General features: G+C 35.8%; 3 protein-coding genes across 3 annotated transcripts; 2 read left to right on the top strand and 1 right to left on the bottom strand.

Annotated features, from left to right (window-relative positions):
- Positions 1–180: 180 nt before the first annotated feature.
- On the bottom strand, positions 181–1,468 carry LOC133317882 (temperature-induced lipocalin-1). Its single transcript, XM_061519778.1, has 2 exons — positions 938–1,468; positions 181–563 (listed from the first exon to the last, which is right to left on the bottom strand). The coding sequence occupies exons 1-2, from the start codon at positions 1,307–1,309 to the stop codon at positions 381–383; spliced, it is 555 nt and encodes a 184-aa protein (XP_061375762.1). The 5' UTR covers positions 1,310–1,468; the 3' UTR covers positions 181–380.
- Positions 1,469–8,473: 7,005 nt separating this feature from the next.
- LOC133317909 (calmodulin-binding protein 60 F-like) lies at positions 8,474–12,561 on the top strand. Its single transcript, XM_061519810.1, has 7 exons — positions 8,474–8,589; positions 9,174–9,249; positions 9,732–9,790; positions 10,077–10,567; positions 11,237–11,397; positions 11,505–11,708; positions 11,851–12,561. The coding sequence occupies exons 1-7, from the start codon at positions 8,474–8,476 to the stop codon at positions 12,559–12,561; spliced, it is 1,818 nt and encodes a 605-aa protein (XP_061375794.1).
- Positions 12,562–13,914: 1,353 nt separating this feature from the next.
- On the top strand, positions 13,915–14,925 carry LOC133317905 (large ribosomal subunit protein uL10c-like). The gene has a single exon (XM_061519807.1). It carries the CDS (start codon positions 14,000–14,002, stop codon positions 14,711–14,713), a length of 714 nt encoding a protein of 237 aa, XP_061375791.1. The 5' UTR covers positions 13,915–13,999; the 3' UTR covers positions 14,714–14,925.
- Positions 14,926–16,026: the final 1,101 nt, after the last annotated feature.

Genomic DNA, 16,026 nt, shown 5'->3' with positions numbered 1-16,026 from the left:
ATATGGGATTTATGATCTAATTCAGACACTCCACAATGATATGAATGAATCCCCATACTCTCATCTTTATATCTAGATAAAGGCTAAATCATGGGAACCCCATTACCCATAGACAAAATTCAACAAAGAAAAAGAAAAAGTAAACAGAATGGAAATCGCTGTAAAATATCAAACATTGGATTCTCACCAAAACAAGAACTAGCATAATCATATCAAACATCAACTTTACAAAAGTTCACATTTTTTCAGCTTAATCTATTCACAGAACAAGCCAATACATACATTACAGAGATCCAAACTAAATTGCTCCTATTAGAGTTATTGATCTCTTTATTCATGACATGAAATAGTTCTTCAGCCTAATTACATATTATCCATACCTATTTCCCCAAAAGGGATTTGAACCACCAAATGCCTTTGGTGTCTTGGGGGCCTTCCTCCTCAGGTGGAGGATCACTCTGTGGAGTCTTGCGGAGTTTGCTCACATCATACCCCTCATCCTTAGCTTTCTGAACAAGCTCGTTGTAGATTTCATCATCCAAATGGGTCTTCCTGCATAATATCTAGGGATCAAAATGATCCAAGTTATGGTAGGACATGAACAAATCATAAAGAAGATATTCACAAACAAAACAACAACAATTTTGCTTTTATAGACTTCACCATCACTCAACATTCCAGAACATTTTTAAATGAAAACCCCCTCAAAATATTATTATTAAAAAAAAAAAAAGCATAAATTTTCCAAGCAGGTGAGATATCAACCTACTAAGTACTAACCCATTATAATAGTGAGAAATTCTGATATATAAACAACTTAAAGGCATCTCCTTTCTTCTTCCAACCCCATAAACATAATCACATTCAAACACCCATTACCATGGGAAATGAAAGAGATAAGAACTTAACATGAAAATTAAAAGGAGGAATGGCTTACCCAAAGATATTTCCTGCTAGGTTGTCCAATAAGAGCATACTGATAATCATCATCAATGTACAAAACCCAGTAATCCCCAACAACAGGGATGATGGGAAGGAATGGAGGAACATAGAATTTGACCTTGAGCTTGGCCTCATCGCTTTTAGGGTCAGCCTTATAAGCAGTTCCCTCTATGTAGCTTCTTTTCCCACCACTCCAAGTCTCATTGAGAACGTTCACAGTCCCATCATCCTTCAGAGTGTAAGTGGCTCTTGTGTTCACGCCATCACTGGGTTGAAACCTTGATGGGAAACATGCTATCTCGTACCACCGACCCATGTACCTCTTCAGGTCCAGACCCTTCACAACCTCCATCTCTTTGTTGGCCATTGTGGATGATGCTATTGCGTTAACCGTTTAACAGTGCAGGGAATCAGAAAAAAGGGGTTTCCAAGGTTTCTTTGTGTTTTGTTGTACGAGGGTTAATGTTGTTGGTTGCCGTGTGCGCTGGTTTTGATAAGGTTCTAACGTGGATAATGGGACTCAGATTTTATGAGAGCTTTATTTGGTGTAATGTGGATTACGATAGTTGGCGTGGACATGTTTAGAGCGTACACGTGTGCAATGTCTATGGTTTATAGGATTGCTGTTTTAGTTTGTACTTTCTAGTATGTTGTCATAATTTCTTACTTGTTAAAGTTGGAGACTTGGATTTGGACTCCCCATAAATGCCAAAATTATGTCTATTCAAGTGCAAAGCCTTGAAGCCCAAGAGAGAATGCTTAGTGGGTAAGGAATAAATGATGGACCAGGTGTATCCATTCCAATTAAATGCTTGGAAATCAAGCCACGAGTGACTTCCAAGAAACTGCTTATCATTTTGGAAGTGGTTATTATTGAGAAAAAAAGTATATGAAATATTGAGATAAGAAATTATTAAATTATTATTATTGATTTATGTATTAATGATTAAGATACTTTTATATTAAATAGTATATGAGATGATCTATTTTTTATATTTACATAATAATGGTAATAATAACAATAGTAATAATAACTGTTTTATCATTAAATTTACAGAAAAATATTTATGCAGTTACTGCAGGTAAATTATCTGCATTTATTCTCAAAATGAAGTTGTTTTGGGATTGAATATTTTAAAAATTATAATTATAAAGACTAAAATATCCTTGAAATAAATTAAAATTACAAAAACAACATAATTTTTGTCCCAAAACAACGTCGTATTAAATTTATTGCAGTGGAGAAAAAACAAACCCTTAAATTTACTATTGAAAAATTGGTGTACATTATGTGCTTTGCTTAGAGTATGAAGAAGCCACTAATTGAACAGTGGGCTTTACCCCGAAAATAGCCATGGTAGGCTTCTGCGAGACCTAAAGCCTTGTGTGCCCTTGGACCTCATCTCGTAGGCCCTTGTCGATTGTGTCTTATATTTTTTTGAGCTAACGAAAGTTTGATAAGAATTTTAAAATGACATGTCTCACAAGTACTATTATGTACTTCACGTGTCTTAGTCCCCACAGGCCACAACAACCATCATTCCTGAAAGACTTACCGTTGGAATTAATTTTATTTTAATGAATAAAAAGTTTGGTTCGAAAATGGATTTATTGTTTCATTTTTGAATGAATGTTATATAAATCGTGATTTTATATTTTTTTCATAAATAAATAATGTTGAAATGTAGCAATTTGAAATTCAAAATAGAAAAATAGTTGTTATTCTGTTCTTGTATATTTCAATTTGTATAGATAGAATCAGAAGTTTGTTTCCTTTATTTCATCTAGTTTGTTAGGATTTTGAATGTACAATTTGTGTATAAATACACCTCTGATTATGAGAAAATTATGAATGAGAATTAAGAGATACAGTGGTACTCTATTTTTGACATGGTATCAATAGCCTTCTGATCCTGGACCTATTCCTATTTTTTTATTTACTCTCTTTCTTGAAACCCACTCGAAACCCATCCCTTTCTTCTCTCTATTTTCCTTTGTTTTCTTCTGATCCTAATCTTCTTCTTTTTTTCTTTTTTTTTAATCCCACCCACCCCAAACCATTTTTTTATTTACATTTTTTTTAACCCACTCTGTTTAGTTATTCCAACTTGAGAAAGGCCTTTACGCCAGTTTCGAACTGAGGACTCTTAAGTGGTAAGAATTGTACTAAACCAACAAGCCGCTCGGGAAACCAATGGACTTAATCTAACTGTGAAAGTTGTCGATACAAAGATGATAGTGCAGAGGGGTCGTCCTCAACGAATTGCTGAAAGTTTGGTGGGTGATGAAACAACAATGATCGTATTCACCGCTAGAAAGGAACAAGTGGATCTGATGAAAGAGGGATCTACTCTCATCCTTCGAAATGCCAAAATTGACTTGTGCAAAGAATCAATGAGGCTTGCTGTGGACAAGTCTGGCCGTATTGAAGTCACTCCTGTTGCTTCATCCTCTCCTCCAGCGGCGCATATTGCTCATCAGGGCACATTTGATAAACCTTATGCTTTCTCTGTATTGTCTAGAAATAATACATGGATCATTGATACCGGAGCTTCTGATCATATGATTCGAGACTCCTCTATTTTGAGTAATTTTTGTTCCTCCTCCCAACCTTTTATCTCTACTGCTAATGGAGGCATCTCTCCTGTCACTGGCCAGGGTTCTATTTCTTTATCCCCTTTTTTACATCTTGAATCTGTCTTAGTTGTTCCTTCCTTGGAATTTAATTTGCTTTCTGTTCGCCAACTGACTTCATCCTTGAATTGTTTTGTCACTTTTTGGCCTACTCATTGTATTTTTCAGGACATCTGAACAAAGATGACAATTGGCTATGGTGTTAAACGAGGTAGCTTGTATGTTCTGGATCACAATTGGATGGGTGATCGTTCTCCTGCTAATGCTTGTTCTACTTTGGCTGCTGATGAAGCTCGAGAAGCTATCTGGTTATGGCACAGAAGATTAGGACACCCCTCATTCCCTTATTTGCAAAAGTTGTTTCCCAAATTATTTGCTACCCTTAGATGTTCTGATTTTTCTTGTACTGTGTGTGAAATGGCTAAGAGCCATCGTATCCCTTTTTCCCCAAGTATCAATAAGAGTAATGTTCCATTTCAAGTGATTCACTCAGACATTTGGGGCCCTGCCCGCATACCATCTTTCTCTAAAGCATATTACTTTATCACTTTTATTGATGAATTCTCCCGAATGACACGGGTTTCTCTGTTACGTACCAAAAGTGACACCTTTCCTGCATTTCAACGTTTTCATTCTATGGTAGCCACACAATACAATTCCAAAATCCAGGTTCTTCAGTCTGATAATGGGAAAGAATATTTATCCAACCTTTTTTCCACATTCTTGCTTGACCATGGCATCCGTCATCAAACTTCATGTCCCTATACCCCACAACAAAATGGCCTAGCTGAACGAAAAAACAGACACCTTATGGAGGTTGTGCGTGCTTCCTTATTTGGCATGAATGTCCCTAAAAAATATTGGGGTGAAGCTGTCCTCTCCGCTGCCTACCTAATTAACCGTACACCCTCTAGTGTCCTTCAATTCCAAACCCCTCAAACAGTTCTTCACTCTCATTTTTCCATCCCTCACATCTCTAATTTAGAACCCCGCATATTTGGCTGTACTGTTTATGCTCACAAACCCAAAGCTCTACGCAGCAAACTTGACCCCTGTGCCACCAAATGCATCTTTGTTGGATACTCGGATTCACAAAAAGGGTACCGTTGCTTTGATCCCATTCTGGAAAAAATTCACATCACTCTCGAAGCTTCTTTTTATGAGGGGGAGCCCTATTTTAGCTCAGGGGGAGTTCTTAGTCCTTCTCCTCAGGGGGAGATATCACATGAGCTTGTTGGAGGAGAAGTTTGTATAGAACTACCACAGTCAACTACCATTGTTCCTGCTGAAGCGCAACCAACTGCTGAAGTGCAACCATCTTCGCTGTCCCAGACATCTGATCCTGGTATGAGCTCATCTCCTTTAACACCACTACCTGAGACACCATCTAGAGATGTCACTGATTCTGTACAGTTTTCTGCACCTGAGGTATGCTCTCAACCTACACATATTAATTCCCCTAATACTGCTCTTCCCTCAAATCCTCTTGTTCAACAATTAAGGTGCTCTCACCGACCCAACAAAGGTGTCCCTAAGACACTATATGAACCTGATCCCAAAGCAAAAGCTAAATATCCCATCAGTAATTATGTATCTACTCATAAGTTGTCTGGATCATATGCTCTAGCTGTAAATCAATTATCTTCTGTAGCTATTCCTAACAATATACAGGAAGCATTGGCGGATCCAAGATGGAAAGAAGCTATGAACACTGAAATGGAAGCTCTTCAGAAGAACTCAACATGGGATATTGTTCCTCTGCCGCAAGGAAAGAAAACGATTGGATGTAAGTGGGTTTTCACTGTAAAACTCAAAGCTGATGGGAGCATTGATAGGTACAAAGCAAGACTGGTTGCTAAGGGGTTTACACAAAAGTACGGGATAGATTATCAAGATACATTTGCTCTAGTAGCTAAATTGAACACCATTCGTATTTTATTATCACTGGCAGTAAACCGAAACTGGCCTCTCAAACAGTTTGACGTGAAGAATGCTTTTTTGAATGGAGACTTGAAGGAAGAGGTTTATATGGAACTTCCACCTGGGGTAAATTTGCAAAACAGAGGAAAGTTTGATGCATGCAAGTTAAAAAAAGGCTTTATATGGGTTAAAGCAGTCACCTAGAGCTTGGTTTGGGAGGTTCTCATTAGCTATGAAGAATTTTGGGTACAAACAGAGCAATGCAGATCACACCCTCTTCATAAAGCATCATAAAGGCAAGGTAACTGCTTTAATTGTTTATGTAGATGATATGGTTTTAACTGGAGATGAACATTGTGAGATGAAAAAATTAGAAAATTACTTAAGTTCTGAATTTGAGATGAAGGATCTAGGACAACTTAGGTATTTTTTGGGTATTGAAATATCAAGGTCTGAACATGGCATATTCCTCTCACAAAGAAAATACACTATGGATCTCCTAAGTGAAACCGGGATGCTGGCTTGTAAACCAGTAGAAACACCAATAGAAATGAATCACAGGTTAGGCATTTACCCGGATCAAGTTGCCACTGACATTGGTAGATATCAAAGACTAGTTGGGAGACTAATCTATCTATCACATACCAGGCCAGATATCTCTTATGCAGTGAGTGTAGTTAGTAGATTTATGCATTCTCCAAGCATAGATCATATGGAGGCAGTATACCGAATTTTGAGATATTTAAAGGGATCTCCAGGAAAATGATGGTTGTTTTCTAAAAATAATTCCTCATCTGTTTTTGGTTTCACTGACTCTGATTGGGCAGGAGACAAAACAACTAGGCATTCAACATCTGGTTATTTTACATTTGTAGAAGGAAATCTTGTCACATGGAAAAGTAAAAAACAAAAGGTGGTAGCAAGATCAAGCGCAGAGGCTGAGTATAGAGGAATGGCTCAAGGTGTGTGTGAATTAATATGGATTAAAAATGTCCTTAAAGATCTAGGAATTATCTATAAACAGCCGATGGATCTGCATTGTGATAATAGTGCAGCAATTGCAATTGCTCACAACCCAATTCAACATGATAGAACTAAACATGTTGAGGTTGATCGACACTTCATCAAGGAAAACTTGGATCAAGGTATTATACACTTCCCATTTGTCAGATCCGAAGACCAGCTTGCAGATATCTTAACCAAAGCTGTGTCAGGGAAAGTCCTCCATGAAGCAATAAGCAAGTTGGGCATGATTGATATCTTTGCTCCAACTTGAGGGGGAGTGTTGAAATGTAGCAATTTGAAATTCAAAATAGAAAAATAGTTGTTATTCTGTTCTTGTATATTTCAATTTGTATAGATAGAATCAGAAGTTTGTTTCCTTTATTTCATCTAGTTTGTTAGGATTTTGAATGTACAATTTGTGTATAAATACACCTCTGATTATGAGAAAATTATGAATGAGAATTAAGAGATACAGTGGTACTCTATTTTTGACAAATAAAGAATCAGAGTTTTAAGATATGAGTTTTTTTTCTCTATGTTAGTTTTGTATATGCATTTCCTTTCCTCTTCTATAATACGATTGATTAGATATATGTTGAGTTTGATGAGATTATTCTTTGTAGAAGTGCAACCATAATAATAGATAATTTGTTATATCCTATGAGACAATTGACAATTATCTATGAATCGTAGGCACCATATAGAAACAAAATTATTTTAAAGACACAATGTGTAACTTGTGGGAGCAACGAGCAAGTCAAATGTGCTGGGAAGGAGAATAACTGTATAAATTTATGATTTATATTCTTTATATAATTGTAATTTTGTACAACATGCAAGCAAAATGCTTGCTTTGTCAACCAATTTACGCTAAAGCCTAAAGTTAGTATTTCTTACTGTTTTTCTAACTGTATTGCCAGATATATATGGTTTGTAATAGAAGATTTTAGTGAACACAATAATCTTCAGAGAGAAAAGACCCTGATACAAATTAACAATTAACAATTGGTTATGTGGGTTACTTGTGTAACCTCAAGATATCAATCCTAAAAGCTGTAAGCACGGGTCACCAGAGATTCTCCAAAATCATGAACATGCACATGGCTAAACACCAAAGATTCTTCTTGATCCATGTAGCACTGTTGAGACCTCATTTTATATTTCTCATCAATCCAAAGGCTGTGTCGGTTGCCCTTTAGTAAATTCCAGCATTTTTTTTTTCTTCTTTTCTTCAGCAGTAAAATAAAATATTACTTTTTTTTTTCCAAAGAGAGAAATCCCATCAGGTAATTCAATATTTTCCTATACCATCAAATTAAAGGGGAAAAAAAAAAGTTATAAAAGATTGGTGTCTTAATAATTTTTTTTGAAAAGCTATTGTCTATTGAACTTTCACTATACTCCCCCATCCATGCATAATTAGTGGCATCCATACATTGACTATTTTTCCATGAACGAAAATCCGTACAGTAAATGAGTGACACTGACTTCTACGCTAATGGACAAATGTAAATAATGTTGATAATGCAGGGTTGCTTAATATAACAAAGTCAAAGATGCATGAGACACCAACAAACGCGCTTTCAATTTTCAACGTTCATGCATGCGCCAATAACAGCTGTGAACTTCAATGATATGAATAATAAATTCCAAAGTGAAGATCTTTTTTCTTAAAAAAATGAAATATCAAATTAATTATAAATTTATAGATCTATGCTACTGTTCTGTGGCCATAACTTCAAAATATATATATGTATGTATGTATAATCACAGATCCACAATTGTCAAGGGAACAAGCTTGCCTGCTTTTTTATGGGGACTGAACTGATGTTTAAGGTTTAGCTTGAAGATTTTTTGTGCTTTCAAGGAAGCTTCTGGGTGTTCCTATCCTACAGATAAATAGGAAAAATACCAAGTTTCTAAATTTAGAAGTTGTCTAAAAATATCATTGGGATTGGATAAGTTTCTAGAAATGGAAAGTTCGAAGAACTATAGAGTGGAAAAAAGAGGGCACGAGCTAGTTGAGCAAGGTGATGACGCAGATCATCTAATCCAGCCCAAGAAGCCAAAATTGCCAGGTTTAGCCAGGTATTGCATTACAACTCATTCATTTCAACAATTAATTCTCTGTTTATGGGGTCTGGGGGGTTATAACTTGATTATATGCCATATATTTTAACATTATTACTATGTGGAGAGTTGTTTCATTGCAAATATACTCTAAGCATTCTCACAATGATACGGTTTTTTCATACTGGTTCTATCTTGATTTGTTTGGATTAATTTCCATTTTTGGTTGTTCAGATTACTACAATATGCTATGACATGCACTACAATGTGAACTCCATATCTGCTAGATCTTGATAATATGACATCAGTGGTCAGATTAATCTTTTGTGCCTGTTAATTGTGAAACTTCATAATGCTATGTAAAAGTAGATATAAGAACAATTTGAAGAGTACCCATCTAAGTTGGATTGACAATGAATCTCATGTTTTGGAATCTCAAGTAAAGATGGCAATGTATGTTTCAAACTGTTGAGCTTGCCACCCTATTTCTTGGTGTGGTCATTTTCAATTTAATGGTGTTGCCCTTATTTATTTATTTTTGTTTTGTATTTCAATACAAGCTTAGTGACACTCACACCAGTGACTTCTCTCACTCTATTTAGTGTAATCGTGGAAGCTTTGAAGGTGGATAGTCTGCAAAGGCTTAGCTCATCTTTGGAACCACTTCTCAGGAAAATTGTGAGTTCTAGTTACTTTCTTTTTATTAAATCCTTCACAAATAACATTGAAGTTTGTTTAGGATTTATCACTTTCATATATAATATTTGACCCTCTGAGCTTGAACAGTTCTTCCCACGAAAGAAGTACAATTTCATGGTATTTTGTAATAATTCAACCAACGAAATAATTTGTATTTATTGAATATACTAATTGTGTGTTGTTTAAGGCCTACTAAAGCATGGAGTAAAATGAACAATATGTTTTAGTCAAGAACTCAAATGCAAAGCTGCCTTACAGAACAGATTCAGTATGATAATTTTATTTGTGATCTTTGTAACGTTTTTGTTAAGAGTTTCACACTTCAATTGTATGTTTATTGCTTTCATTTGGACTCAGAAGCTTTGTGAAGCTTAATCTTAATCAATATAAAGCCTACATCAACTTCTTTTCTGTCTTCCAAGGTATTCTATTGTTAATCCTGCTAATTCCATGAATTTTAGGTCAGTGAAGAAGTGGAGCGTGCTTTAGCTAAAGCGGGCCATGCTAAACTGGCTGAAAGGTGTGTTCCCCCGTCAAATTAGAATGCTGAAAAAAATAAATAAATAAAATCCTCAATTGTAGTTATAAATGCTTGTTCTGTATGATGTTGAGAACTGGTAAGCAATTTAACAAGGATTTGAACAATTTTTGAGCATATGTAGTCCTTTATGAATATGACTCAACTGGTTGGTCTAAAATTGTATAAAAAGTATGAAAGCCTTATTATTACAAACCAAGTTATAAAGTTCGAATAATAATAATTATCATAAGCCATGATTTCATAAATTACATTTTACCTGTATCAGATCACAACCAAAACTAGAAGGACCAAGGTCAAAGAATCTGCAGCTTTGTGTCAGAACAAGAATGCCACCTCACTTGTTCACAGGTGGAAAGGTTGAGGGAGAGCAAGGAGCATCTATCCATGTTGTCTTGCTAGACCCAAACACTGGCAGTGTAGTCCAAATTGGACCAGAATCAGTTGCTAAATTGAATGTTGTGGTACTTGAAGGAAACTTTAATGAGGAAGCTGATGATGATTGGACAAAGGAGCACTTTGAGAGCCATGAAGTAAAGGAGCGTGAAGGGAAAAAGCCACTTCTAACTGGAGATTTGCAGGTTATTCTAAAGGAAGGGGTGGGAACCTTAGGTGATCTTACTTTCACTGACAATTCTAGCTGGATAAGAAGCAGAAAATTCAGGCTTGGTGTTAAGGTGGCTTCTGGATATTGTGATGGGATTCGTATTCGTGAGGGAAAGACTGAAGCTTTTGCTGTTAAAGATCATAGAGGAGAATGTGAGTTTTCTAACAGTTTTCACTTCATATTATTTGCTTATGACAAAATAATTTGCCGTGTTCATCCACCATTGGGAGATGTTGGATCACTAAAATTACACTTGCAAAGCATAGATTATGAATCTTTAGTATTTATTTTCTGGGATAACAGATTTCACAAGAAGTTTCACGTGCACAATGATTTCCTTGTTTTGTGGCAAAACTTTGGAATTTTTTTTTTTTTTTTTTGTATGAGAATAGTAAATAGCAGACTACATGTATATTGTTTTCAACCATATCTATATATCGAGTAAATTAAAGAACATAGCAAACGTATATTACTCTATCTATAGGTGGTTGTGTTTCCTTTTTTTTTTTTTGAACATAGGGAAAGAAACAGAACTAAGATGTTTCCTTCTATAGTTTGCTATATCAGATCATTTATAATCTTATTCTAGGAAAATAACGCTGAGTTGAAAAATCAGGCAAGGATAGTATGAATATTTTGAGTTTTTCTGACTTGAATAAATTCTTCTTGTTGTAAATAGTTTAAATAATCTGATTAAGTTGTGGATTTGATAGATTACTATAATCTTCTGCATCAATTTCAAATAATGTTTCATCTGTCAATTTTAGGCTTTTGCAAAATCTTGTTCTCTAAACAAGTAGTTTTCTTTCTGTAACTTGCAGTATATAAGAAACACTATCCACCTGCTTTGCGTGACGAAGTTTGGAGATTGGATCGAATAGCAAAGGATGGGGCAATGCACAAAAAATTGATTCTAGCAAAAATAATAACTGTAGAAGATTTCCTTCGTCTACTTGTCAGGGACCCACAGAAGTTAAGAAGTGTAAGAATTCATGCTATTTGTTCGTAATCACCCATATTATTTCTTCACTATTCCAATTTTCTGAATACTCCTTTCTATAACTTCCTTATTTGCCACCTTTATTACAGATACTTGGTAGTGGAATGTCCAACAGGATGTGGGATAATACTGTAGAGCATGCCAAGACATGTGTCTTGGGTGGTAAGCTTTTCGTTTACTACACTGATGAGACTAATAGCACTGGCATTGTGTTCAGTCATATATACGAACTGAGAGGCCTCATTGCTGATGGACACTTCTTCTCTTTGGAATCACTTACACCAAATCAGAAGGTCAATTTTTCTTCAATAATTAGAAATGCAGAATTCCTAGATCGATTTGATTTCATGATTAGCTTTGATATGTGACAATCACCCTATGTGTTTATCTGACTAGTGACTACATTAGCTCATCTATTGAGAATTTGAATTACAGATGTCTGTGGATTCCTTGGTGAAGAAAGCATATGAAAATTGGAACCAAGTTGTAGAATATGATGGAAAAGTTTTGAGTTCTGTTCCTAATGCCAAAACAGGATCAAGATCTGTAGCCACACATCATAACTACGTTGTAGAGCAGCAGCATACTTCAACAAAGAATAGGATGCCATATGTCACAAACCAACATTTACAAATAACAAATAACCATTCAATGAATACTGACTTGACTGATTATCCATTTGGTAGGCCAGGCAGTGAGATGGTAGGGACAATGTTAAATAACTCTCAAGTAGCATTGTCAAGCAGCATTAATTACAAACCAGGTGAAAAATCTGCAGTTGAAGGTACTTATTTTCTAGGAGATTGGTCTAGGCAGAGAAATGGGCAAGGATTGGAAGACATTGTTGCCAAAGAACTCCATCTTAGGAGTTCAGAGATGTTGGAGAGTGAGGATATGCAAAGCTTACTTAAGACAATTAATGCAGGAGTCAGCATGGAAACTAATTTTGGTCATTCCAATGAGGGTTGTTACTCCTACAATGTGCAATATGAGCCTCATGTGTATCATACATTCAGTCAGGATCTTGGAAAGTCTTCAGGGAAAGCAGTTGTTGGGTGGCTTAAGCTTAAAGCTGCTTTAAGGTGGGGCATATTTATCAGAAAAAAAGCTGCTGAAAGGAGAGCACGGCTTACTGAGATGAATTAAGTTAAATGCTACCTTTTCAACTCATTTCAAGCTAGGTCTTGCTTATATTGAGCATGAAATGTTACAAAACCAATATGTTTCATAGCATAGAGCCGTAGAGAACTTAAGAAAAGTTGTAAAAAAAAATTGGAATTTTGAAGTTTTCAAAAGTGGGTTAAAGGTGGAACTGCTGCATAATGTGCCAACAAATTCAAAACTGCAACCAAGGACATGCTTATAGTCTGAACAGATCATAATTTTCACTGGGATTAAATTTTAGGTAATGAACTGTCTTGTAACAAGGTCTCTCTCTCTCTTATCCTGGTATTTTTCTCATTATTATTGTGTGATTGGAACATGATTTATTGTTTCTTACTTTTTCTTTCACTGATCAGAAATTTGTAACTAATGTTTATTGTGTTTCATTATTTTCTGATAGTGCATCAGGAAAATAATGTTTGTGAACACATCCCACGTGTAATAAAATAAACTGAAATAAGAAAGTTAAAGAAAATTTCTGTTTGTATGAGGGAAATGTGATTGATCTGTCTTGTGAATAATAGTAAAAAAATTTCTGTGGACAGATTCCCGTGCGCACACTTTGTTCAAGCTAAAGAGATGTATTCATCTTGTGTCAAATGTTTATCCACTTCATAAACTCTAGTAAGAATGTCTATAAATATTGTACCAAAAGCAAAAATGGTTGCACAACACGGTGATACACACTTCACAGGTTTCTTCCCTTCTTGTTGCCATTAGGCTGATTTCCAATGTGGATCCAAGTTAGTTGTATCCATTCCACTCTGATGAAAATTCACAGGACAAGTAAAAAATGCATAAATCTTGAACACTTTATTTACCATAAAACATTTAGGCTAATAGAGTAAAGTGGTGGAGAAATAAGAATGTGAAAAATACATTAAACAAAGGCATAAAAATGATTTTTAATTAAATTATGACTTAAATTGAATAAATTTTATTTTTCACTTTCGCATTCTATTAAGCAAAATAAAGTAATTTACATCTTAAATTTTCAATTTCTCATCCAAACAGACCTTAACATATATGCAAACCTAGATTTTGTTGAAACCGGCAAGGAAAAGTATTTTTGATAGAAGTAAAATATAAAGAATGTAATTTTGATTTTTGGAGTGTAAAAGAAAAATTTCACACTAACCAAAAAATAAAATGAAATTAAATACTACTACAATGTTACATCTTATTTTCTGACAGTATAAAAAATTTAAACACATTCACAAGTCTATACATGCAAACAAGCCAAGTGTCCAATTGTGATTGGAGGAGAACCTTGGGTACAGGTGACCCAAAAACGAAGCTAGGGTAGCCAAGCCAAGACACCCATCACAGCAAAGCATCAAAGTGATAAGATAAGCCAAACTAAATCCACAATGCCATTTTCATTTTTTTCTAAATTCCAATCATCATCACTACCACCACCATGGAAGCCATAGGCACTGTAGTGAGCTTCGCTCTTCCATCCACCAAAACCCAAACTTTTCAAATCCTGAACCGACCCATTAACCCATTCAACCTTCCCTCGTCGAGAAAACCGGGACCCACCTTCAAAACCCACCGCCACCACCACCAACACTTCCCTTCAATCAACGCCGCTATTTCTCGCACCAAGAAGGAAGAAACAGTGGACACGGTGAGGAAGCAGCTTGAGAACTGTTACCTTCTTGCTGGCATAAATTACAAAGGGTTCACAGTGCAACAGTTTCAGGAGCTGAGGAAGACCCTCCCTGAAACTACGAAGCTGATAGTGGCGAAGAACACTTTGGTGTACAAGGCTTTGGAGGGAACACCGTGGGAGACGCTGAAGCCTTGCATGAAGGGTATGAATGTGTGGCTCTTCGTTCACACAGAGGAAATACCTACGGCCATTAAGCCCTATAGGGACTTCCAGAAGGAGAAGAAGCTCGAAGACAATGATTTCACTGGTGCTGTCTTTGAGGGAAAGTTCTATGGTCCTGATGAATTCAAGAAACTTGAAACATTGCCCTCGCGTGCTGAGATTTATGCTACTTTGTTGGGTTCTTTGAAAAGCCCTGCCTCTGCTCTTGTCAGCACTCTTCAAGCTCCAGCCAGAGAATTGCTCATGGTTCTCAAGGCACATGTGAAGAATCTAGAAGAACAGGGTGCTAGTCAATAGATAAGTCTTTGCTGTTGTTTTTGTTTTGATACATATATATGTCTTTATGCTTTTTTGGTTCATTGCATTTGAGTTGTCATGTTCCCCCCCATTTTATGTGTACATTGATGTGTTTTGCTTGTCTCAGAAATTGAGGAGAAGAAAAAAAAAAGAGGGGGGGGGGGGGGGGTGGAATTGTAGAATGATTGCAATTTCTAATTTTTTTTTTTCTGTTAGGGTAGGGCTGCTGGAAAACTTGTTCCCATTGAATGATGCAATTTTACCAGTTTTTGGTTACTAAGTGCACATATCACAGTACTGTTGTTTGTTGTTTTTTCTTGTGCATTTTGAATTGAAGTGCTGGGGTTTTTTATGGCCTGCCATAATATTTATGGTATGTGGTTGAGGGAGGCTTACTGTAGAGGAACCTATTTAGTTTGTTAGAAATGAATGATTCATGAGTAAGTTCATTTTGAGTGCAGTCTGATCAATTGAATTCATCCCAATTGTAATTGTAGCTACATTTATAGAGGTGAATATGAGAAGAATATAAAAGTGAAAACTGGACCAAAAGTCAATCCATTTTACTATCTTCCCCCCCATTCTAAAGTGTCCACTTGCTTATATGACAATAACATGAACACACTCCACTTTCTTGAAGTGTTCGTGCTTAATACCTGCGAGTCTATGCAAAATTACATGTATCAACAACAACCCTCCTCTCCCTCTCTTCTCTCTCGACTTTTAGTCATATTGAATCATTGATTATATTGAACCATGACTACATTATAGCAACCCACAGCAAACTAAAGTTGTGAGAGGATGCAACAATTATTCATGAAACCTCTGTAAGTACCCCTCTCCCTTCCAGCTTACTAGAACATTTGTAGACTTGCTGCCTCATGATTCAGCCAGTAAAGCTAAATCAGCAGTCATACCAACCATATCTCCATGAAAGCAATAAAATCTAGGTGTGACTTTAAATATTACTAAAAAGTGAAAACCCAAGTGAAATACAGAATCTCACTTCTTAGTTCTTATCACTAACTACTGAGTAGGATTCCACATAATAACATGTTAATACAGCATTGTCCAAATTTCATGAAAATGAAAGAGAAGTCGTGTAAAGAACTCCAATTATTATGATTATGGAACATACAGCCAATCCCATGTATTAAGAATTAGGGGAATGCTAAATAAGCAACACTTTATTTACACAAAAACTCAAGTTTTTTTTCTTGATGTTTTGTATTGTCACACACACACACACACACAAATTTCATGAAAATGAAAGAGAAGTCGTGTAAAGAACTCCAATTATTATGATTATGGAA

Source organism: Gastrolobium bilobum, unplaced genomic scaffold, assembly GCF_033153095.1.
Source record: "Gastrolobium bilobum isolate Gb01-03AN ecotype WA unplaced genomic scaffold, APGP_CSIRO_Gbil_v1 utg3966, whole genome shotgun sequence".
Lineage (NCBI taxonomy): Eukaryota > Viridiplantae > Streptophyta > Magnoliopsida > Fabales > Fabaceae > Gastrolobium > Gastrolobium bilobum.
The sequence above is the reverse complement of the archived record's forward strand: the minus strand, read 5'-3'. Positions and strand labels throughout refer to the sequence as shown.